Below are 23,367 nucleotides of genomic sequence, written 5' to 3'. Positions count from 1 at the left end.
TACCATTAAGATCCTACTCATTATTTCTAAAGCAAGAATTGGGTCCACTCCACTAGGTCTTCTATCTATAGACGCAGAGAAGGCTTTTCATGGAGTTCACTGGGGGTTCATGGAGGAAGCTTTAAGACAGACAGGTTTGGGCCCTTGCTACCTACAGAAAATTATGGCACTATATAAAAGCCCAACAGCAAGAGTGAGAGTAAATAATTATCTTTCTGCTCCATTTGCAATTAACAATGGAACTAGACAAGGGTGCCCCCTATCTCCATTGCTATATGTAGTGGTAATGGAGCATCTGGCCAATGCTCTCAGTAATAATCCCAATATTCATGGATACAAGGTGGGATCTAAGTCTTATAAAGCAGCTCTGTATGCAGATGATTTACTTCTCTATATATCCCAACCACAAATAACATTTCCAATGACTCTAAAAGAATTTGATAGGTTTGGATTAGTCAGTAATTTTAAAGTCTAGAGGCCTTGAACATATCTCTCCCACAGACTGAAGTCTCACAAGTTATGACTAAATTTCCATTTAAATGGCAGAAAGAATCATTTAAATATTTAGGGGTCCATATTCCCTCAGATCCTAATAAATTATTTGCGCTTAACCATCAAGCTTTACTGAATAGAACATATAGAGATCTATTGAAATATGGTAAATTGAAGCTATCTTGATTTGGAAGAATGAACGCCATCAAAATTGACATTTTACCTTGTTTCTTGTACATTTTTCAAACAGTCCCGATCTCTCCTCCCCATCTTTTGTAAACTAAGGTCAGCTATGATTAAATTCATTTGGGGTAAGATTAAACCTTGCATAAACATACAGACACTCTCTCGTCATAAATCAACGGGTGATGCAAGCCTTCCAAATTTCAAGAGATATTTTCAGGCCTCTGCCTTGCTGAGGATCCTAGATTGGCACTTTTATGCAGACACTAAACAATGGGTGGGGTTGGAACAGGAAGGCTTAGAAGTCCCTCTACGACACCTACTATGGTGTCAAGAAGACTCAGTGACCTTGTTCAAGTGCAAATTAACTAGGAAACACTTAGAACATGACATTCACTGAGGAAAAAAGTGTTTCCAGATAAAACTATTAGTCCACTCACATCAATATTTTATAACCCTTCCTTTCTACTCGGATATCTACGGGGGTCCTTCCTCGGTCGGAGGGCAGTGGAGGACACCTGATTGTTTCAAATATTAGAAAATGGTATGATACCTTCTTTTGTATCTTTACAAACATTTGCTTGCAAGGAAAAAACACAAAAGAGAATGAAGCAAAAATCAAATCATTGATAATTTCACACAAAACTCCAAAAATGGGCCAGACAAAAGTATTGGCACCCTCAACCTAATACTTGGTTGCACAACCTTTAGCCAAAATAACTGCGAACAGTACCACTTTGCTCAGTTCGTGGATAAGCTGGGCACATCCGCCTCGACGGGAGAACGGGTTCTCCGGACCCAGATCTCCCCAATCAAAACTACTATACAGTGGCAATAACATATTAAAGGGGTTATCTGGTCTTGGTGAAAGTCGGCAATCACTCTGTGACTGCTGACATCTGAATCTTTATGGCGCGCGCACTGCACGCTGTCAGGATTCTCTAGTGTCACTGCCGAGACGGGTGGTCATGTGGCCACATGTATGTGATCTGCATGCTTCCATCCACATCCTGACTAGATGTGCATGGCCTCAGTTCACTTGCACTGATTGAGGCCACGTAGGTCTAGTCAGCACATGACCGTATGTATGCAAATTGTATACTTGCTGTCACGCGTCCACCCTGTCTCTACAGTGACACGAGAGAATCCTGACAGAGTGCCATGCGTTCGCTCTGAAGATTCAGAAGTCTGCAGATTTGGCAAAAGACTGGACAACCCCATTAAAACTTTTTTGAATAATGTACGTACCCTTCAATACAGTGTGCTGCCTGCCCTGTGACCTAGGAATCTATCACTTTCCTGAGTTACAGGCCCTATCCAGTCACTAGCTTTCTCCCTGTGCACAATGGGGGGAAAAGAACGATCGGCAAACAGGAGTGGATGTAGCCTCATGCAGCTCATGAATATCTCGGTCTTCTAGCCACATAGTCACCTCTGCTGAAATCAGTGTCAGTCAGCACTTCATGTAGTCGCATAAACATGGTGACAGATGAACGGGTGATACTTCTCCATTCTAAACCATCCACTTCATAACCGGCGGCCATCTCCTGACCACCACCCCTTCCCATAACTGAACCGGCATGTTTCCTCATTGGAAACCAGGCAGAAAGATGCTTCCATTTACTTTTCTCTGTATATTTGTGTTTTTTCTAGGCGTGTTTGCTTGGCAGAAGCTTTCCTAACTGCAGATATTGTCCTCGGCACTCTGCAGAACATCTCTGAAGGGCTTGTGGTTTATCCTAAGGTAATATCAACTAAGAAAGAAGAATAAAACCCTGACCTCATTAGATCAATATGTTTAGGCTTCACTCAAAATAAGACCCATCATTGCCGGAAGCTTTTCTCAAGTATGTATAGTTAGGAAATATCAAATCTAACATTTTCTCTCAAATTCATTTATTAATTAATTTTATTATCAGTTTGTGTGTTGGATAGGTTTGATTTAACTCCTCCCAACATGTATTTATATCACTTGTCTGGTGTAAATGTATGGCGCAGGCTCAGGAGCTGCATGTGAGGCTGTTGGGTTCATGCCAAGATACCTGCTACCGGTTTGGACCCTCATACACATTATACTAACCTGACAATCTAATATGTGTGGGGGCCGGCAGATTCTCCCCCGACTGATTATGTTGCTGGAGATAAGGATCCAGCATGTCAGATTCCAGACTCGTGATCCTTTTGTTCTCTAAGGAATAAGCCGCCACCAGAGCTGTCCGCCAGCCTCTCTCATAGAGAGCACAGGAGCGCTTGGTCGGATTCCTAATAGATGATTGTTACTCTTCTCACATTTGCTTTTCTATATCTTCTCAGGTGATTGAACGGCGCATCCGTCAGGAGCTTCCATTCATGGCCACAGAGAATGTCATCATGGCCATGGTGAAAAATGGAGGGAATAGGCAGGTTGGTAGCACGATATCTACAACATCAAAGCAAGATGTTTTGTCTTTGGGGGTCAACCCACCCACCAAGACAAAAGGTGACCGTATATCAAAGCGTTTTTTTTTTTAAAGAATTCACTTTTTTGTTCATTTTAAAGGGGTTATCGCACCGACAGCATTTATTTATTCACAGCATAGGTGATCTATAGACAATTACTGTGGGTCTGACCATTAGGACCTCCACAGATCTCAAGAGTTTGGGTCCTGTGTCCTCCATGTGAACGGATGCATGGCCACCGTTCCATTTACTGTCATAGTCACACATGCCCACTACCATTCCTAAAGAAGTGAATAGAGCACTGATCACACATGCTTCACATGAAGCTTTAGAAGCCCACAGGATCGGTGGGGATTGTAGGTGGGATAAGCCCTTTTGAGGATCCTGTAACTTTCATGATTAGGGCAAAAATGGGAAGTCTTATTAATATTACACTTTGAATACCTGCTGGACTTAAAGGTGTTTTCTGATTTATGGGAAAAAAGCTGTTGGGTTGTTTCACACTATGCAAGAAAATACAGCTGTTCTATGAAATGCTATAAGAAGAAAACATTGAAGACATGAAACTGTAACTGCATTACTGCTATGGAAAATATGGTAAAAAATTAAGGGGCTTGGTGCACAAATTGGCCAATCTCAGCTGCGACAAGGTATACCCCCATTGATGGGACCCTAACCCGAGAGCCTACAGTTTTAAGGGTAGGTAGGATCCAGCTCTAATTAAAAATGCCATGGATTGATGGGAGGAGTGCTCAGTCATAAAAGGAGTATACTACAAAAAACTGAGCAGCATCTCCAAACAGAATAAGACAAGTGTGAACAGGTGCAAGCTGTCACAACTAGAAGTATAACCAAGAAAATACAGCTGTCCTCTGAAATGCTATAATCTGCATACATTGAAGAAATGAAATTGGAATGGTAGGCTTTCAGCCTAGGAGAGATTAGAGTCCAATCAAAGGGGTACGCCTTGCCGTAACTGATGGGCTCTCATAAATTGGCCAATTTGTGCTTGAAGTATTTTCATTTTTTACCATATTTTCCATAGCAGTAACGCAGTTTCAATTTCATATATTCAATGTTTGCATGTTATATCATTTCAGAGTGCGGCTGTATTTTCTTGGTCATTTTGAATAGTCGTGACTGCTTGCACCTGTTCACACTTGTCTTATTCTGTTTGGACGTGCTGGTCAATTTTGTTTTTGTTTTTTGTAGTGTCCACGTGCTGTAACAAAGTGTTTCCCAATCTCCAGTCCTTGCGGCCCCCAACAGATCAGGTTTTCAGGATTTCCTTAGTATTGCACAAGTGATGAAATTATTATCAAGGTATCAGACATTGCCATGGATTTTCTCACCTGTGCAATACTGAGGAAATCCTGTTGGGGTCCGTGAGGGCTGGAGTTTGGGAATCACTGCTGTAACATATGCCTTATTAGGGGGTGTCCTGTTTGGGACCCTCGTTTTACAAACCAGCTGCAGGGAGAATGAATGACCAAACATGACATTCCTCAGTTAATAGTCTCCATTTGTTGTCTATTTGACTGACTGTCATAGCCGAATTGTCTCTTCAGAAAAGAAGAGGACGAGAACTCTGGTGCCACCTATAGGAAGTAGCAATCCTAAAACTCAAAATCTACTCTCTAACGAGCCTTGTCACATGGCTTTTAGGAAAAAAGCCAGAAACTCAATATGCAGACACTGTGTTTCGTGGTACTGCCCCTCATCAGTGCAAAGTGCGAGATCTGGTTCACCCAGCCAAACTAGATCTCACACTTTGCACTGATGAGGGGCAGTACCCTGAAACACAGTGTCTGCATATTGAGATTCTAGTTCTGGCTTGTGACGGATCAACCCCATACTCCAAGATTTGTGAAGGATCAACCCCGTACTCCAAGATTTTGCCACATGGGGGTTGTCGTAGCGCCTATGCAGCTAATGGGACATAATGTTATAAAGTGGGGTGAATATTGTGGATCACATATTGTTGGGCATTTTGTGATGTGACCGAAGCACTCCTGGCCCCCACCTTCCTGTGCTCACTTAGCAGTGGCAAACAGACAATGTGCTGATTAATGGGTTGTTGCATAACTGCTGTCTGGGAGCCTACTGTGGGTATTATCTGGTAAGAACAATGGGTGCTAAAAATAGCCTGTGTGATTCGCTATAAAACCTGCTTGAGAGAATAAAAGTTAAGTTCATCTTGGAGACACTATGCGATAGTCATATTTTATATATCCCAGTGTAAGAAAAGCCTTTCCATGTCAGGGGCCTGCAGAAGAAGAGTAGACATCTGCGGATGGGGTAACTAGCTCCCGTCACATGGCTTTTATCCTAAGTCATGTGACAAGGCTCGTTAGAGAGTCGATGTTGTAATAGCCACACGCTGGCTGCAGTGGAGACATATCCGTCTGTGCTGATTCACTATGACCAGCTAGGGACCATGAAAAATTTGGCATAAAAGAATTGATAAATTAGAAAGGTGAGTGTGTGCCTAGTTGGTATTTTTGTATTACTTTAAAAAAAAAGTCAGAAAACCCCTTTAACAAGCTGCAGATTGTTTTATTATAACTTGATTTTAGTTGTCTGTGACTCTTCCTATGTTCCTCTGCTTCAGGACTGCCATGAGCGTATCAGGGTACTCTCTCAACAAGCCGCTGCTGTAGTAAAACAGGAAGGGGGAGACAACGACCTGATCCACAGAATTCGCTCTGATCCCTATGTGGCACCCCAGGGGTCTGGTCTCCACAATAATAGCAATGTTATGTCTGAGAGCAGGTGGGAGGTCTCTTGGTCAGGGATCCTGTGCATGCCACACCTCCTGCCCAGTCCTGGGAGGGGAAGAACTTCCCCTATATAAACCTGGGGCTGAGGCAGGGTTGAGAGAGAGAGAGAACAAGAGTAGAGAAGAGAAGCAGCATAGGAAGAAACAACAGGAGCTCTGTGGGAGCGGTGCTACAAGGAGTCAGGGGCTGGCAGCTGCAGAGCTCGCCCTGACTGAGAAGTTATCACCGGACCCGGAGTCCGAGGCTGTGGGGACTAATCCTTACCCAGCAGCAGAAACCGACCGGCAGGGGATTGCAGGTCCTCTGGCCCAGAAACCCGAAGGCACGGTCACACGCGTGGGACCAGCACCGCCATCGTGGAGCGGAAGCCATTAGAAGGCCCCGAGTCACCGGCCATACGGGTGAGCACCACACGGTACACTCAGGGACGTGGGCTACTTTTACCCGCCTCTAGCAAGGTAGCCAGAAGAGTACAGTTAGCTGGGAAGGCCTACAACTCCGCCTGGCCAGGGGAGATTCCATCTGCTCAAGGACTGACCAGGCCCCGATCGCTAGCAAGTACTCCGGGAGGGTCTATCTTTGTCACCAGTAAAGACCCTGAACTACACGCATCGTCTCTGAGTGGTTCCTGCTACCCCCATCATCCACTTCGGCTGCCCTGAGGCCATACCCCTCCCGTTGGGGGTTATACCATCCCCGCTGCACCATCCTTCCACCGGCCTCAGCGGTCTGCCCTGCAGCGGCAGCTCCAAAGCTGCATTCAACGGGTGGCGTAGTCATCCAACATCTACTGCTAATAGACTCGCCACTTAGTTTGACTCCCTGGGCACGGACCGGGTCACCGCCACGAGACTACTACCCCCATCTGATCCGGCTCCGGGTAAGCCCCCGTGCACGCGATGCCGCACGACACAGAAGGCCCAGGGGCGCGTCACCTACTTTGCTCCTATTCATGGACAACTAGAACAATTGCTGGAGCCAAAATCTTTTACTGGCCGAGCTCCTCAGCAGGTGAGATCAGCAGAACGGCATCTGGGCAAGTGATCCCAGGTCTGGCTTATAGGGTACAATAGCCTTAGTTTAATTCATTGCTCTTTGGTATTAGACATTCATTGCTAACACCCCAATACAGTGAGCAGCACCTCCATTGTCTAATTAAAGGCGTAGTACAGAATTATAAAAACATGACTGCTTTCTTCCCCACTGCTATATAATATCTTTTGTGATACATTTTATGATCTTTACCTAAGGGGGCATGGCTCAAAAATAATGCAGAGCAGTTTAAAGACACGCCCTCCCGTAATCTGTGAGCCACACCCACTTGGCAAAAGAACTTAAAAATTTGCATAAATTAATAAGGCTCATATCTCTGGGAACCTATGGCGGATTTAAAATAAATGATCTGGAGCACTGGGACTGAAACTTCAGCAAAAACAAGTCACTTTTTGATGTGGTGATAGGTCATCTTTCAGCTGCAATTCCATTCAGAACACATGTCCAGATGGTGGTGCTTTTTATTAAAGAAAGTGGTCATATTTTTTTAATTTTTAGACTCCCTTAATATACCCCATACAGTATAGAATATCGCCATACGGTGCACATTAAATGCTTGCATACAGAGTCAAGTCGCTGAATAAAGACTTATACATTGTTCAATTCCAACAAAAGAACTAAATCGTAATATATCTATCTGTGTGCATGCATTGTAGGAATATAGTGTGCATTCACACATCAATTTGGAAAAGGGTGCGTGAAATCTGGGGGGCAGAGGGTTAAGGAGGCAAAAGACAAGTTAAAGCGAATCAGTCACCAGTTTTTGCTACCCCATATGAGAGCAGCATGATGTAGGAGCAGAGACCCTGACTCCAGCATTGTATCACTTACTGAGCTGCTTGTTGTCATTTTGATAAAATCATAGTTTTCTCTGCTGTAAATATTATACCAGTTCTCGCAATGCTGAGCTCTGTATAACCCCGCCCACATCACTGATTGGCAGCTTTCTGTGTACAGTGTGCATAGGCAGGAAACTGCCAATCAGAAAGCTGCTCGTGAATATGGAGGACTACCTAGCAGTAGGTTTACTAGTCCTCTAATGAAAATCTCCTGCTGATAAGACAGTGATTTTAACAAAATTACAACAAGCTGCCCAGTAAGTGACATATCATTGGAATCAGGATCTCTGCCTTTACATTATGTTGAATTCAAATTAAGCGTCAAAAACATGATGACAGATTCCCTTTAATGGCACTCAGATCTTGGGTCCCTTGTGCCAAAATATGAACCACTTCAGATGTGCACCAAAGGCAGGACTCTGGGATATTACAAGTACATGGATTAACATGAGCATCTCCCATGTCTACCTTACAGACGGGGAGTCACACACCTCCCAATCGCCACAGGACATTTATACAATTATTGGGTTTCGCCTGTCTCCTGACAGTAGCCTGTAGAGTTCACAGGGCCATTGCACGTGTAGCTGTGCCCTAATTATATGTTACATTATATGTGGGCTCTCTATGCTGCACTCTATAAAGAATACTGCACCACAGGAAAAGTCACTGATCCAGATCTAGATCTATATAATGTAATTATTGGGAAACACATTTTAGTCATTGAGTTCAGTAGCCTCTATCCCCCACCATACTTTTACTAACGTGACAGAATGGATCACGGGACAGAGATCACTGTATACAGCACAGTCCTGTAATAGAGGCCATTGGTGTAACAAGTCAGGTTGTGAAATCTCTTCCCTTCTAAATCTTCCACCGTCACCTGTCAGTGATGTTATGTAAATGTGGAAGGAACTGCAGCAACTGAGCCACAAAATGGAGACCACACAAAGTTACCGAGCGGGGTCACCGAGTGCTGAGGAGCTGAGGGCAGAAAAGTCACCAACGCTCTGCTGACTCCATAACTGCAGAGTCCGTACCTCCTTCTATCAACATCAGTACAAAAACTGCGCACCAGGAGCTTCATGGCCGAGCAGCTGCATGCAGCCTTACATCACCAAGCACAATGCCATGGGTCAGATCAAGTGGTGTTAAGCCGCCACCACTGGACTTTGGCAGAAAAGTGTTCTGTGCCATGACAGATCACAATTCTCCATCTGGCATCTGAATGATGAGTTTGGCAATTGTTAGGAGAATGTTATCTGCTTGACTGCATTGTGCCAGCTGTAAATTTCGTGAAGGAGGGGTATGGGGCTTCTTTTTAAGGTGTCCATTGTGGATCATTAGTTCCAGTGAAGGAAATTCTTAATGCTTCAGCATACAAGACATTGTGGACACCTCTAGCTTCCAGCTTTGTGGGAACAGTTTGGGGAAGGTCCCTTTCTGTTCCCCATGACTGTGCCCCAGTGCACATGGTCCATAAAGACGTGGTTGGGGGAGATGGTGTGGAAGAACATGACCGGCTGCACAGAGCCCTGACCTCAACCTCATCCAACAGCTCTGGGGTGAGATAGAAAAGAGATTGTGAGCCAGGTCCTCTCCTCCAACATCAGTGTCAACCGCTCATCCAGATCGCCATTGTATGGGCAAAGATTCCTAAAGACACATCTCCAAAATCTTGTAGAAAATGTTCCCAGAAGAGCAGGAGCTGTTATAGCTGCAAAGAGGCTGATTCCATATTGATGTCTATGGGTGTAGAATGGGAGGTCAGAAAAGCTCCTATAGGTGTAATGTGTACGTGTCCCAATACTGTTTTCTATATAGTATATATATGTATACCTAGGATAGTTACGAGATAATGAATCTTGTTTCTCTTTTGCCAGGTGGTAAAGTTTTTGAAGGAAGAGGCGATTCCATTACTGACCCCGTACCAGAATAAAATGGATGTGAAGATTGAGCTGGACCTTTGATATGTGCCACGATGAGAGATATATATTTTGGAAATAAAATAAAGATGAATTTATGTGATCCCTTTTGGGGAATCCGGGTTCTTCAGCTACACTGCCTGCTCCTCTTTTAGAAAAATATTGACTATTGTACTTTCTGTGTTGCTCCTTCTTTAATATTAGATCTGACAACCTTAAGACCATTTTTTTCCCCTGATGTTGAGAATTTTCCCATCCTATTGAATTGCATCACTCAGTCTTCAAGGAAGAAGAGCATGGACGTCGTACAGATGTGGCTATAGACTAAATCCTTGAGCTGTATGATTCAGGCACTTGCAGCAGGTTTAGCATGCTGTGAGGCATTTGCATGAAACCACTACCTTCTTATTATAAAAAGAGATCAATGAGACCTTATTTTTTGTCAAGTTGGCAGATTTTACACACATGTTCTCTCGGACAGCTGTGCATAGCTGCTCATCTCATAGATAGGTTATTGGACTTATGGGTGCTGCTGCTTTCATTGGGATCCATGCAGAATATTTGGGGGCATATTTGTCAAAACTGTATTAGTGCAGACTTAGACTGAACAGTCTTTAAAATGCAATCAATTTACCAAAGTGGCTCATTCTGTTTTGATAAATTTCAGTTTGATCTCGTAAGACTGATGTGTCCATGGGCGCAGTCGGCCGTATCAGTCGGACCGAGATCGGAACGCAGTGGTCGGCGGTTTACATGAAATTGTCACGCTCAGGTCGGGAGAGCCGCGGGCAGTCCATGCGCTGCGTTCTGAACCCGGTAAAATTTATACAGCCGTCTGACTGTGCCCTACATCTAATCATACTGCGAGATCTCTACTCCCGACTTTTAATGACAGTACAAGAGTCAGTAGAGGAGATCTCAGTGTTATTAGGTTTACACACACCAGTCTTACCAGATCATACCGAAAAAGCCAGTTCTGATCTTCTCTGGGGGCGTGTGTTTCCCCCCCCCCCTGCATGACTCTGCCCTATCTGAGTGGGCAACAATACACATAGGGAAAAAGTAAACACCCACAGAGAAGAATCTCTTTACAGCCTATTGGCTGTAGGGAAAATTAGCATATTAGGTGCCCTACACTTTAGATGCCTGTATCGCCACAACGAATAGGAGCAATAAATAGAAAACTTTCTTTTTTCTATAAACTCCCTTTAAGCAGAATTTTCTCACTCTATTTCAGGCCGATTTCACCCAGCCATAGTATCTGGCTCATGCGCAGTTTATTTGAACAAAATTTAGATAACCCTAGAATCACGGATGCTAAAATGCTGTATTATGGCTATCTGAAAAGGGCTTTATACTCCGCTGCATGCGTGTGTATTCCAGTAAGGAGATGGATATATACCATAGCCAGACACATTAGCACCTTTTGTAACTAGATGTGAAGGAAAGAGAAAAATCCACCAAATGTCATAAAATCTTTAAAGGCTTTATTATATATCTAACAACGTACTAGGACAGAGACAAAAGGTACATCAGTGATGCGTTTCAGATCGCAACTCATCTGTAATTCGTTTTTTTCACTTAAAGGGAATTTGTCACCCCCTGGGACTTATCTGACCTACTACTATGGTCATACAGGTGATAGAAATGTAAATCTATACCTATCTGTATGCCTCATATTAGAGGTCTAGTTGCTGTGAAATTTCTTTTTATTGATTCAGGTTTCTGATACGTTCCGGTCCCTTGACCCGGATGAAATCCCCACCTCTTGTCGTAATTTTAATGTTTCCCCCCCTCCCCTGCACGTCACAGTGCCCTGTGACGTGCAGTTGTGGAGGCCTGGGCACAAGATCCCTGCAGTACTATGACCAAAGATGGGAGGAAGAAGTGCGCTTTGTGCAAAAAGTGAAGTGCGCAGGTGCGGGATAGGGCTTCTGCAAGTGCACATCACAGGGCACTGTGATGTGCAGGGGAGGGGGGAAACATTATAATTACCACAGAAGGCAGGAATTTCGTCCAAGCCCAGGGCCTGCAAGGTATCTGAAACCTGAATGAATAAAAAGAAATTTCACAGCAACAAGACCTCTAAGATGAGGCATACAGGTACTGTAGGTATATATTGACATTTCTATAATCTGTATGCCCATATTAGAGGTCTGATAAATCCCAGGGGTGACAGATTCCCTTTAATACTCGTATGCCCCATGGGTTAAATTTAAAACTTGAACTTAAGTAATAAAAATACATATCTTACAATATTGAATTATTATTTTTTATTCTTTACTGTGTTTTGTGAATATGGTTGGGAGGTTTTCTATACATGATTTGTCAGGTGCCTAATTTTCTTTATTCTCTTCTGTTTTTTTGCATACGCCTTCCACCAATGCTCTTCAGCCATGACCTATAAATGGTCACTTGTTTGTTACATCTATTATGCTAAGGATCATTTGTGATCTGAAACGCGTCCGATGATGAACCTTTTGTTTCTGTTCTAGTATGTTGTTGGATATATAATAAAGCCTTTCAAAAATTTTATGACATTCAGTGCGGGGGAAAAAAAGTTTTCTTTCATTCTGGGAGTGAGAAGTTATCTCTACATGATAGAGTGATCTTGTTAGCCCCATATGTATTGCATCATGACCAGGGTTCTTGGTGAAGGCAAACACCTATCTACAGCGAGCCTGACAAAATAATGTGAAAAAGATGAAAATGCCATCAGCTCACTAGCTTGAGAAATGCCTGGAATGAGGGCGCCGAGCACGGTACTGCTCGGTACTCGGCGAGTATTTCCGGGTTGCTCGGGCTGGAGCTTGGGTCTCATCCCTGCATGTTTGGCGCTCTATAGAGAGCCAATGAACATGCAGGGATTGCCTGCCACGCACTGTAATGCCGTAGCCATGTTGGTTGTGGGCATTACAGTGATTGGCTGGCCGCACAGCATCATCAGGTCTATATAAGACCTGGCGCCGCCGTGCTCGTCACAGTCTACCCCGGAATCAGGCAGAGTAGGGAGAGATGCTGCTGAGTCAGGGAGAGATTTGCTTCATAGTTAGTATAGGTATTCCACAACATTTATATATATATATATATATATATATATATATATATATATATATATATATACATGAGGGTCAGTCAATAAGTAATGCCTCCTATTTTTTTTTCGCCTTAAATAAGGTAGTTATGTTAAATATTCGAATTTGGCACAATTCCTCAAACCTTCTTCTCCAATCCACAGCAATTGCATGCAACTTCCTGCACCAACAGGTGGCAGGACTGTATCCGTTTGCAAAATGGCTGACATCGATGTTCGTATTAGACACCGTTCTGTGATTGAATTCTTGCATGCAGAAGGTGAAACGCCCATTCGAATTCATGAGAGACTGAAAAATGTGTACGGTGATGCAACAGTGGATGTCAGTACTGTTAGACGATGGGTTCGTCACTTTAACACAGCTAAAGGACCATCACCATTGGCTGAAAAAATGCGGAGTGGCAGGCCAGTAACCCCAGTGACTCCAAGCAACATTCAGCGAGTCGATGACATCATTCGTGGTGACCGCCGGGTGACTGCAGATGAATTGTGTGGTATTATCTGCCTCAGTAAAGGCAGTGTGATGAAAATTATTGGACAACTGGGATACAGAAAAGTTTGTGCACAGTGGGTCCCAAGAATGCTTTTTACCATGCTGGAATACATGCCCTTGTTAAACGGTGGACCAAGACTGTGGAAATGGATGGAGATTATATTGAAAAGTGACAAATTAATCGTTAATGTTGTAGTTTTCAACCTATGTAATTGCATTTGAATTTCTTGCCAATTAAAAGGAGAAAAAAAATAGGAGGCATTACTTATTGACTGACCCTCGTATATCTACACTGCTCAAAAAAATAAAGGGAACACTCAAATAACACATCCTAGATCTGAATGAATGAAATATTCTCATTGAATACTTTGTACTGTACAAAGTTAAATGTGCTGACAACAAAATCACACAAAAATCATCAATGGAAATCACATTTATTAACCAATGGAGGCCTGGATTTGGAGTCACCCCCAAAATTAAAGTGGAAAAACACACTACAGGCTGATCCAACTTTGATGTAATGTCCTTAAAACAAGTCAAAATGAGGCTCAGTATTGTGTGTGGCCTCCACGTGCCTGCACGACCTCCCTACAACGCCTGGGCATGCTCCTGATGAGGTTGCGGATGGTCTTCTGTGGGATCTCCTCCCTGGTTCCTGGACACTCTGACTGCTTTTTTTTTTTTACTGTGGACTGGCTCCAACAATCTTTAAGATTGCAATCTATTATCCCTTCACTGGCTCCCCATTGCCCAGAGACTCGAGTTCAAAACCGTAACCATGACATGCAAAGCCATCCACAACCTGTCTGCTCCATATACTGTATCTGTGACCTAGTCTCCCAGTACATACCTGCACGCAACCTCCGATCCTCACAAGATCTCCTTCTCTACTTCCGTCTTCTCTCCTCTTCCCACAATCACATACAAGATTTTTCCCGTGCATCCCTTCTCTTCTTTAACTCTGTACCCCAACATAGACTCTCGCCTACTATTGAGACCTTTAACAGGAAGCTGAAGACCCATCTCTTCGGACAAGCCTACAATCTGCAGTAACCCTCGCTCCACCATAACGCTGCACGAACAGCTGTACCCTCACCTACTGTATCCTCACCCATCCCTTCTAGACTGTTTGTGCGCCCTTACAGACAGGGTCCTCTCTGCTCTTGTACCAGTCAGTGACCTCTTTTCACATGTAAAGCGCAAAATAAATGGAGCATGTGTTTGACAGCTTTTGGTCCCTTTTGAAGGTGTTGTGTATACGTTTGGTTTTATCATCCATTGAATCCAATGGCGTTCGGCAATGTTTGGCGAAAATTCGACAATAACATTGGCGAATATTGCAAAAACACCGATTGTAATCCGTAACGAATATTGAAATATTCGCTCGTCTCTACTCAGAAACACCCTTAAAAAAATTATGTGGGTGTTGCATCAAGGTCTCACTGGTGATATGGTGGTGAAGGAGGAGGTCGACATAAAATAGAACAATTCCTGAAGGGTATACCCATGTCTGGGTATGAAGGGGTGCATGGGAATAGACCCCCCAAAAAATAACCACTGGATTTAGGGTTTATGTTTGATGCTATCATCTGGTGGTGTTGAGAAGTCTGACCAAATCCTGCCCTTCTCTGAGGCAGATGTTAGGGCAGCTTGAGATGGAACGGCTCCCCACAGGTGGAGCAGGTCTCAGGGCAGTGAAGTAATGGAGAGTGGGTCACGCTGGGCGTTGTAGTGCAGGGGGAACGATAGTGCCGATGAAGAATAGACAGAGGCATTGCAGAGCAGTCATCCAAGATTTTACTCACAGTTCTTTAGACACTTCACAGGTGCACTTTACAGGTAAAGGCCTCCCTCATCGCACTGCGTTCACCGGGCAGGGGTTCAGTCCTTCCTCAGACAGCTTGGGAGTACTTGGCAGAACCCCACTCTCTCGTGTTCCTATTTTGACCGTCTTTACTCTGGTCCTTCTCCCTCCTGCTCTGCGCTGCCCACTCTCAATCCCGCTCGGGTGCTCTGAAATCCTTCCAGTACGTCGGATCCGGGACCTACTTGACCCTCCTGGGGGATTAGAATGCCGCAGCGATCCCTCTGTCTTCTGACAGATGCGGGGCAGACGGGTGCCGTCCTGCACGCGCCGTACCCCCTGGGATCCTTTCTATAGATCGGAGCCTACTCCCTGCTCCCCTCCGGAGCCTTCTGCCCTGGACCTAACTGTGGAGCAGATCTCCTACTGAGACTCTGCTCCCGGACTGTTCCTCCGAACAGTCCCGAGCTGTTCTTCTGAACAGCTCCCTAGAACTGACCACTTAACTAAAACCTGCCACCCTAAGATGGCTTCCCTATTTTATACTCCTACTAAAGTGCTTCCTCTAACTACTTCCTCCACCCACACCCACTACTGGTTCCCCCTACCTTTGGGTTCCCCCCACTCCAGCCATGGTCAGGGCTCAGCAGCTGCGCTCTGCATGTTGCCCCTCCAGCCGGCCTGGAGTAGTGTAGTGTTGGATGCAGGTGTTTTGGGGGTTCCATGCAGCACTCCCTCCTTACCTAAGTGAAGGGAGACACCACACCTCTGGGTGAGGTGCAGTACCGCTGTGGCGACTGAACCCTCAGGGGTGCCACAGATGCGCCTATCAGTTTTATCAGTTATAATGCCCCTGGCGGCGCTAAAAAACATTTCTGACAAAACGCTAGCGGCCAGGACCTCCAAGGCGTACAAACACAGTTTATGCCACGTGTCCAGCTTGCATCTTTCAAAACTTTTCCCTCCTTGTCAGACTACCCCATGTATCAGGGCCTAGGAGCTGGGAGGGTCTGAGAAAACTGCCCCAGACATTTTACAGAGTTCTCCTGCCTCTGCCATATCTGGTTTGTGTCTCCCTCGCTTGTACTCGTTGGTTGTCCAATGAACTGTCTGACTGTGACCTCTGCCGCTAGCGTTGTCAGATGGGATTTTTTTTTTGGTTATATTTCTTCAACAAGAGCCTGAACTTAATATCTCCAAAAATGAACTCCTTCGGCTTCCTCCCTCTACTAACCTACCTACACCTGAATTTGCAATTTCCTTTAGGTGGTGCCACCATAGCTCCAACTTGGCACACCTGCTATCTTGGAGTCATATTTGACACACAACTTTCCTTCATTTAACGTGGAAAATCACTCACTCGCTCATGTCACCTGCACCTTAAAAATTTCTCCAGAAGTCAACCTTTTCTCACCTTTGATACTGCAAAAACGTTTACTGTCGCTCTTATTCACTAGTACAACTCTCTTCTAATCGGTCTCCCTGTAAACAAACTGTCTCCTCGCCAATCCCTTCTGAATGCAGCAGCCAGGGTCATATTTCTATCAAGCCGCTTCACCGACACCTCTACCCTGTGCCAGTCATTGCACGGGTTAGTTTAAACAATCACTACAGAATACAAAACAAACTCATCTCTCTCACCCACTAAGCTGTCCACAGTTCTACACCAGCCTATATATCTTCCCTCATTTCTGGGTATCACCCCTCCTGTGCCCTCCGTTCTGCAACTGATCTAAGACTGACATTCTCCTTAATCAGAACCTCACACCTCCGTCTTCAAGAACTCTCTTGTGCCATGCCAGGTTTCTGTAATGCCCAAATTGCATACAACGCGATGGTCACTGTAAAAGCAGGGGAACATAAAGTCGGCATTGTGTGCCAGACTACCAACAGCCAAGACTTCCCGGTTCTCTCCAAGAGTACGACTGTCTATGTTCTCTTCCTCCTCTGCCTCTTCATTATCACCCAATCTGCGTTGAGATGAGATGAGGCTGGGTAGCATCACCCTGTTTAGTTCCTTGCCCCGCCTGCAATGCCTCCTCTTTAATGGTGAGCAGTGAGCGTTTCAGTAGGCAGAGAAGTGGGATGATGATGCTAATTATGGCGTCATCACCGCTCACCATCTTGGTGGAGTCCTCAAAGTTTTGGAGGAGGGCACAGATTTCAGACATCCTTGCCCACTCATCAGCTCTTATGTACCGAGGCTGACCTAAATGTCGATAGATGTGTTGAAGCTGGTACTCAACAACTGCTCTCTGCTGCTCAAAATCATTCCAAACATCTGCAACATTGATTTCCAATGCGTAGTCACATCGCACACCAGTCAGTGAGCTGGAAGCTGCATACGTTGCTGAAGCCCTGCTAGAGCGGCGGAAGCTGTAGCTGACTTTCTGAAATGGGCACACACGTGGCATACTTTCACAAGCCACTCTGGCAAATTCGTGTAGATTTTGAGAAACTGCAGAACTACTAAGTTGAGCACATGTGCCAGGCATGGTACATGTGCAAGTTTGCCTAGCTTCAGAGACGCCACCAGGTTCTCTGATACAGCTTTCAACAACTCTGCAATGGTGTGCGGTTTGTCACCTAAGCATACAGTCCTGCTTATTGTTATTGGCACACACACGAAGTTTAAGTAAATAATCTGGAATATGTCCTGAAAAAATGAATCAAGTGATGGAGATGGAGGCTGAAGAGGAGGAGGAGGAGGTGGTGCAGGAGGTGTAGAATGTAGGGGCAACCCTGATTGACCCAGGTCCCGCAATCCTCTGCATCAGTAGGACGTGTTCAGTGCCAGGGTCCCACTGGGTCCCGGCTTCTGCAATATTAACCCAGTGGAATGCGTCAGCTAGATGAACCGTCCCTGGCCACACTCACTTGTCCACGTGTTTGTGGTTAGGCGGTCCTTCCCACTTAATTGCACTGGGGAAGGCACAGGTAAAGTTCTGGGACCCGCGCTTGTGGAAGGTGGAGACGATACTGGGAGAAATAGTGGCGGCTGGGGACTGACTATGGACACCCGGCTGCCGCCGTCATGAGGTTGTGGAAAGCTTCCGTCTCCACGAGCCTAAAAGGCAACATTTCAAGTGCAAGTAGTCCAGAAATGTGGCAGTTTAGCATTGCGGCCTGTGGGTGGGTGGGTGTCTGGTTGCATACTTGCGCTCGCATTCCAAGTGTTACACGTACGCAACCTAAGTTCAGATAGGGGTGAGACCGGTTACATGAATTTGTTGGAATCCTGGGGGAACCATTACTCAGGGCGACCATAGGCTGCAGCTTCTGTCAGGCACAGGATAGATTCAATTGCTGACCAGACACATTTGACCAGAGTCCTCAGGAATGGTAGAACAGTAACATTTAATGAGGCATGGCCAGTGCAATTTAAGTGTCTCTTTGAGCAATAGGCTCCAGTAACAACAGTGCAATCTGCTTTGCAGCACAGTAGTACACAGTCTATCCAGTAGCACAGTACAGCACAGTTTTAATACACAACCACAGGCTTTTCCTTCACAAGGACTCAATAGTACACAGCATTCTTTATCCTGCATGGAGATGGAGGGGGGGGAGGGTTTGATGAGGGAGATGATCCCTGTGACAGGATTACTTCCAGTCCTTATCTTTCTGCCCGATAATACTCCACACTGTTAGCTAAGGGAGTTTATCTGACCTGTGTTTAGCTTCCCTCCTGACCTGAATTCTGTTCCCTTGCCTTCTGTGAGATGCAGATCATACACCACCTTTCGCTTAGGCTCTAGCCAGACAGTTAACAACTTCTCCACAATCCCCCTAGGGCTCTGCAAAACACTCCATTTCTCCAGTGACTGTGTTAACCCCTATAGTTGCTGGAAGCTTCTGAAGCACAACACTTCCTGTCTCCTGTGCTTGTGTTACTGTTATGCACACGCCCGGACTGACTGGCGTGTGCGGGTGTTGTGGTTCCACTGGACCATGGACCGGAGAGTGCCTGGAGGGGCGTGACTAAGTATCTGGCCGATCCGACCAAGGTGGCACGACGGCATACGACGCCAGTGCACCAGGGAGAAACCGGGCAGAGGGACCAGGTGCTACTCCAGGTCAAACTCCGGACACGGGGGTTGACCCACACTGGGATTACTGGAACAGGCAGGTTAGGCTGGCACAGACTGGTGGATGTAAGCAAACACGGCAGGTATGCAGATGGGTGGATACAGGCGAGTATGCAGGCAGGGAGGTACTGGCCGAAAGGACGGGCTGGAGCACAGAGAGGTTAAGACCCAGTACAGACTGGGTCACAGAACCGCAGATGCGGTAGACAACCACAGCAGAGAGGGAACGCCCGAAGCGGTGGGCAAGAACAGAGCAGGACAGGACTGCCGGAGCAGCGGGCAGAAGCAGGGCAGGGCGGAAACCGCAGAAGCAGTAAGCAAGATAAGAGCAGAGCAGAAACCGCAAGAGCGGCAAGCAAGGCAAGAGCAGAGTGAAAACCTCAAGAGCAGCAAGCTAAGCAGGAGCAGAGCGGACACCGCAGAGCGGTAAACAAGGCAGGAGCAGAGCAGAAACCGCAAGAGCGGCAAGCTAAGCAGGAGCAGAGTGGACACCGCAGAGCGGTAAACAAGGCAGGAGCAGAGCAGAAACCGCAAGAGCGGCAAGCTAAGCAGGAGCAGAGCGGACACCGCAGAGCGGTAAACAAGGCAGGAGCAGAGCAGAAACCGCAAGAGCGGCAAGCTAAGCAGGAGCAGAGCGGACACCGCAGAGCGGTAAACAAGGCAAGGGGATAGGACTCTGTTCACAAAGAACAGACGGAGAAGGAAAGGCAGAACCAGAAGCACGCACAGTACTTACATAGAAGTAGCGAGCGTACACTAAATTCACAACAGAGGTACAGAGACGACGAGAAGGAATTTAGGAGCGGGTTCAGACTCTGCAGAAAGACGCAGAAAACAGACATAGAGGGAAAAGGGAGACAAGGTTAAAGTAGAAACGAGGCACAGACAACAGGGAACAGAGGAACGGGAACAGAGACAGCAAGGCAGGAACACAAACAGGACTTTGTTCAGACGGGAACAGATACCGCAAGGCAGGAACACAAACAGGACTCTGTTCAGACGGGAACAGATACCGCAAGGCACAGACAGGCAGATCTAGGAATACGGCCCCTAGAAGGCGAAAGAACAGGCAAGAAGCGTGTTCACAAGAACAGACCACAGTTCAGACACAGAACTGGAAAACAGGCAGGAAAACAGGATAGGACCTGGCATGTCAGAGACAAAAACGCCAACTGACAAGAAACAATGCTCAGGCGCCATCTTGAGGAAGAAGGTGGTATAAATACCCAAAGATGGACAGCAATAGGCTGAAGGTGCAACAGGGGCGTGTCCGCAGCAGGTACAAGAAACAGGAAGTTCAGCGAGCGTCGCCCTATGCAGCCAAAACAGACAAACAGACAGCAAGGAGGGAAGCCAGAGAGACATTCTGGACTGGAGATCAAGTGCGCGCTCTTGCACAGTGGGAGATGGACCACCATGCAAGGACGCCGCCAGGTATGTTACAGTTACTTTTAATAGTTGCTGAATGCTTTTGAAGCAACAGCACTACTTCTGCATGTCACACTCTTCCCTCCTTTTTAAATGTCGTCCTCGACATTCGTCTTAATTGGTCAATCTGACCAATTCTGAGACAGTGATGAAAGTAGAATAACTTCATATACAGATTGGCATTGTCAAATTGGTATAACGTTCATAAACATTGATAACAACCTATTCTTACAACCTTTTCTTGTAGGACACCTGTAAGAAATAAATAATTAACACAATTAAAACAATCAGCATCTCTTCAGCTGGAGATTTTCGTATGTCTTCCACCAGTTCTCGCTCACTAGGCTTTAACAGTTCTTTGTTGTATTTTAAATTAAATCAATGCATGAAAACAAGTCTTTCCAGTAGGCAACATCTTTCACACTGCCTCTCGGTGGTGAATACCACTCCAGTGGGCTTACCTGGTCCGTAGGCAAAGATACCTGTTTCCAGTCGACAGTCCTTGGTACTTGACTCGGTTCACCAAGTGTCTCATACGTCAGTATCACGGGCCTCCTCACTTCTCGAGTCGACATCCTCCTGGTGGGTTGTTCCCCAGATACCACAGGTTTTTCGATCACAGGAGTTTCTTCCGCCACACTCATTTCCCGTGCTTCCTCAGATGCTCTTGGAGCTGCTTCAGTAAGTTCCTGTACTTCTCCTGAATCGCCTGTTTCCGCACGGTCTGGTAATTCCGCTCCTCCTGAGTGTCGATCGGTCTCTTCAGGGACCGGTGTTCGATCGTCAGATCTGAATTGGACTTCATCTGTACTCCTTGGTACAAACTCTGGAGCCTCGGGACTTAATTCACTCTCCAGAGGATGATACATCCCTCTCCTTGCCAGTCCGAGAAATACAACGGTGTGTTCTTCCTCATCGGTGATGAAGATGCAGCAATTGCACAATATGTGATCATAATGCGAAAACGAACTATATCAGACTGTGAAACATAACGCATCAGGATAATGAGTTTATTTCATAAGGATTATTTCCTATTTTCATTCATGTACATCACTGCAGATATACACCCATCAGCCATAACGTGAAAACCACCTGCCTAATATTTTGGGTACTTTGGAGACTTCAGTGATGTTTGCCGTGTAGCAGGGGGCATTCTCCTAATGAAAGGGACCTCTGCCAGTAGGGAACATGGCTGCCATGAAGGGAGATACTTAGTTTTAGATGAGTCCTGGGACATAATATCAGGTTGGTAAATTCACCTTAGTTTAGTGAACAGGACGGTGAGGGGAGGACACAGAAACATTCACCTCGTGGACAATTTGGGTCTGAAAACACCGGGATTTACTTGTCTTGACCTGTGTTGTGGTGTCATATACTGGAGCACAGAACTATTTCTCTTATACTTATTTATTTGGGAAGTCACTGTTCCTCTTCCATCTGCAATCCTTACGTGTATCCTAATGTCACAAGTGATTATTTCTGCTGCTATATTTAGGCGATTTGGTGTCCTCCTTACTATATTCTGTAACACTGCTGTGTTCCTCCATCGCCGATTGTTATTTTAATATGTCTTTGTGCATATGTTGTTTTTAATCAGATCATGTCCTGCAATTTGTATATCTAATAAAGATACATTTATTTATTAAACTTTATATTTGTTGGTGCATTAGTTCTTGTTTTTTTTCTAGGTGCTCATAGTTTTTTGCACAGTTAGATGCACAACATTTAGGACCCATCAGTAGAATCAAGAAAATGGTATGTTACACTGCAAAACAAATCTTTTCTCATACTGGGTTATCTGATTATGTCAAACTTAGACCTTCAGCGGTTGATGACATCATCACTTACGCTCTGACTGATGATGTCACAATGGCGATGATATCACAATACTATGGAATTGTAAAGTTAAGATTCCACTGTCACTTTTCTTACTTTACCTTCAACTGTTGAAGAGTGAGGACGACTTTTGCGTACTTAGCAAATTCTTTATCATTGATATTAACTTATCATGGGAAGAAAAAGGAAGTGTGGTGAGGAGAATAAGAGGAGCGCTAAAAAGAGATGCATGGAAGAGAGTTTTTCTCAGAGAGGAGAAACTTCTCAGGACATTGTACAGGATGTACCTGTTGAGAAGACAGAGGATCCCTGTACAACATCTTCTGGGCATCCTCTACAGAAAAAGACCCTTAAAAAAGGGAAAAAAAGAGGGAACACATCTCCTGAGAAGGCAGATGAAACCCCAAAGAGAGGGAGAATGGTGGAATCTGAGAGGGAAAGGATGATACCTCTGAAATAAGGTTTGGCGGGTCAGCTAAAACCAGGAGCTCTCACAAACATCAAGAGAGAGGTGAAGATCAAAGTTGTAGAGAACAACTTAAGAGAAAGAGGACATCTGACACTGAGACCACTACAAAGAGAAGACGCGAGAATGACAAAGCCATCTACCAAGCTCCAGAAGGTAAAGTCTATAGTCATTAAGTCACAGGTCACATCCATGTTTTATATAGTGTTCATTTATTTTACAAAATGTAACCTAATGACATAATCGTATCCCATACATCTTACCATGTACATCAGAGCTCTCCACCTTCTATACTTGGGGCTCTGAGGCCGGAACATGGTGGTATCCAGGTTCATCATGTTCAAAGTTCATGGCTGGGTTAAAATAATAGTCAATTTATTGTAGCATTTTATGCGAGTGCGACAGTAAGATTAATTGTTAGTTCTTCTGTTTTTCTTTCTAAGAGTAATCGGT

The 23,367-nt window shown here is 45.2% G+C and overlaps 1 protein-coding gene across 1 annotated transcript; it reads left to right on the top strand.

Annotated features, from left to right (window-relative positions):
- The first annotated feature begins 286 nt into the window (after positions 1–286).
- Positions 287–9,844, top strand: LOC141157741 (adenylosuccinate lyase-like). The gene is made up of 6 exons (XM_073645279.1): positions 287–444; positions 2,329–2,419; positions 2,989–3,078; positions 5,726–5,826; positions 6,830–6,905; positions 9,667–9,844. The coding sequence occupies exons 1-6, from the start codon at positions 287–289 to the stop codon at positions 9,751–9,753; spliced, it is 603 nt and encodes a 200-aa protein (XP_073501380.1). The 3' UTR covers positions 9,754–9,844.
- Positions 9,845–23,367: the final 13,523 nt, after the last annotated feature.

The sequence above is a fragment of the Phyllobates terribilis genome, unplaced genomic scaffold (genome assembly GCF_046119375.1).
Source record: "Phyllobates terribilis strain yellow unplaced genomic scaffold, ASM4611937v1 Scaffold_8__6_contigs__length_399053987, whole genome shotgun sequence".
NCBI lineage: Eukaryota > Metazoa > Chordata > Amphibia > Anura > Dendrobatidae > Phyllobates > Phyllobates terribilis.
This window is presented reverse-complemented; position numbering and strand designations above follow the sequence as displayed.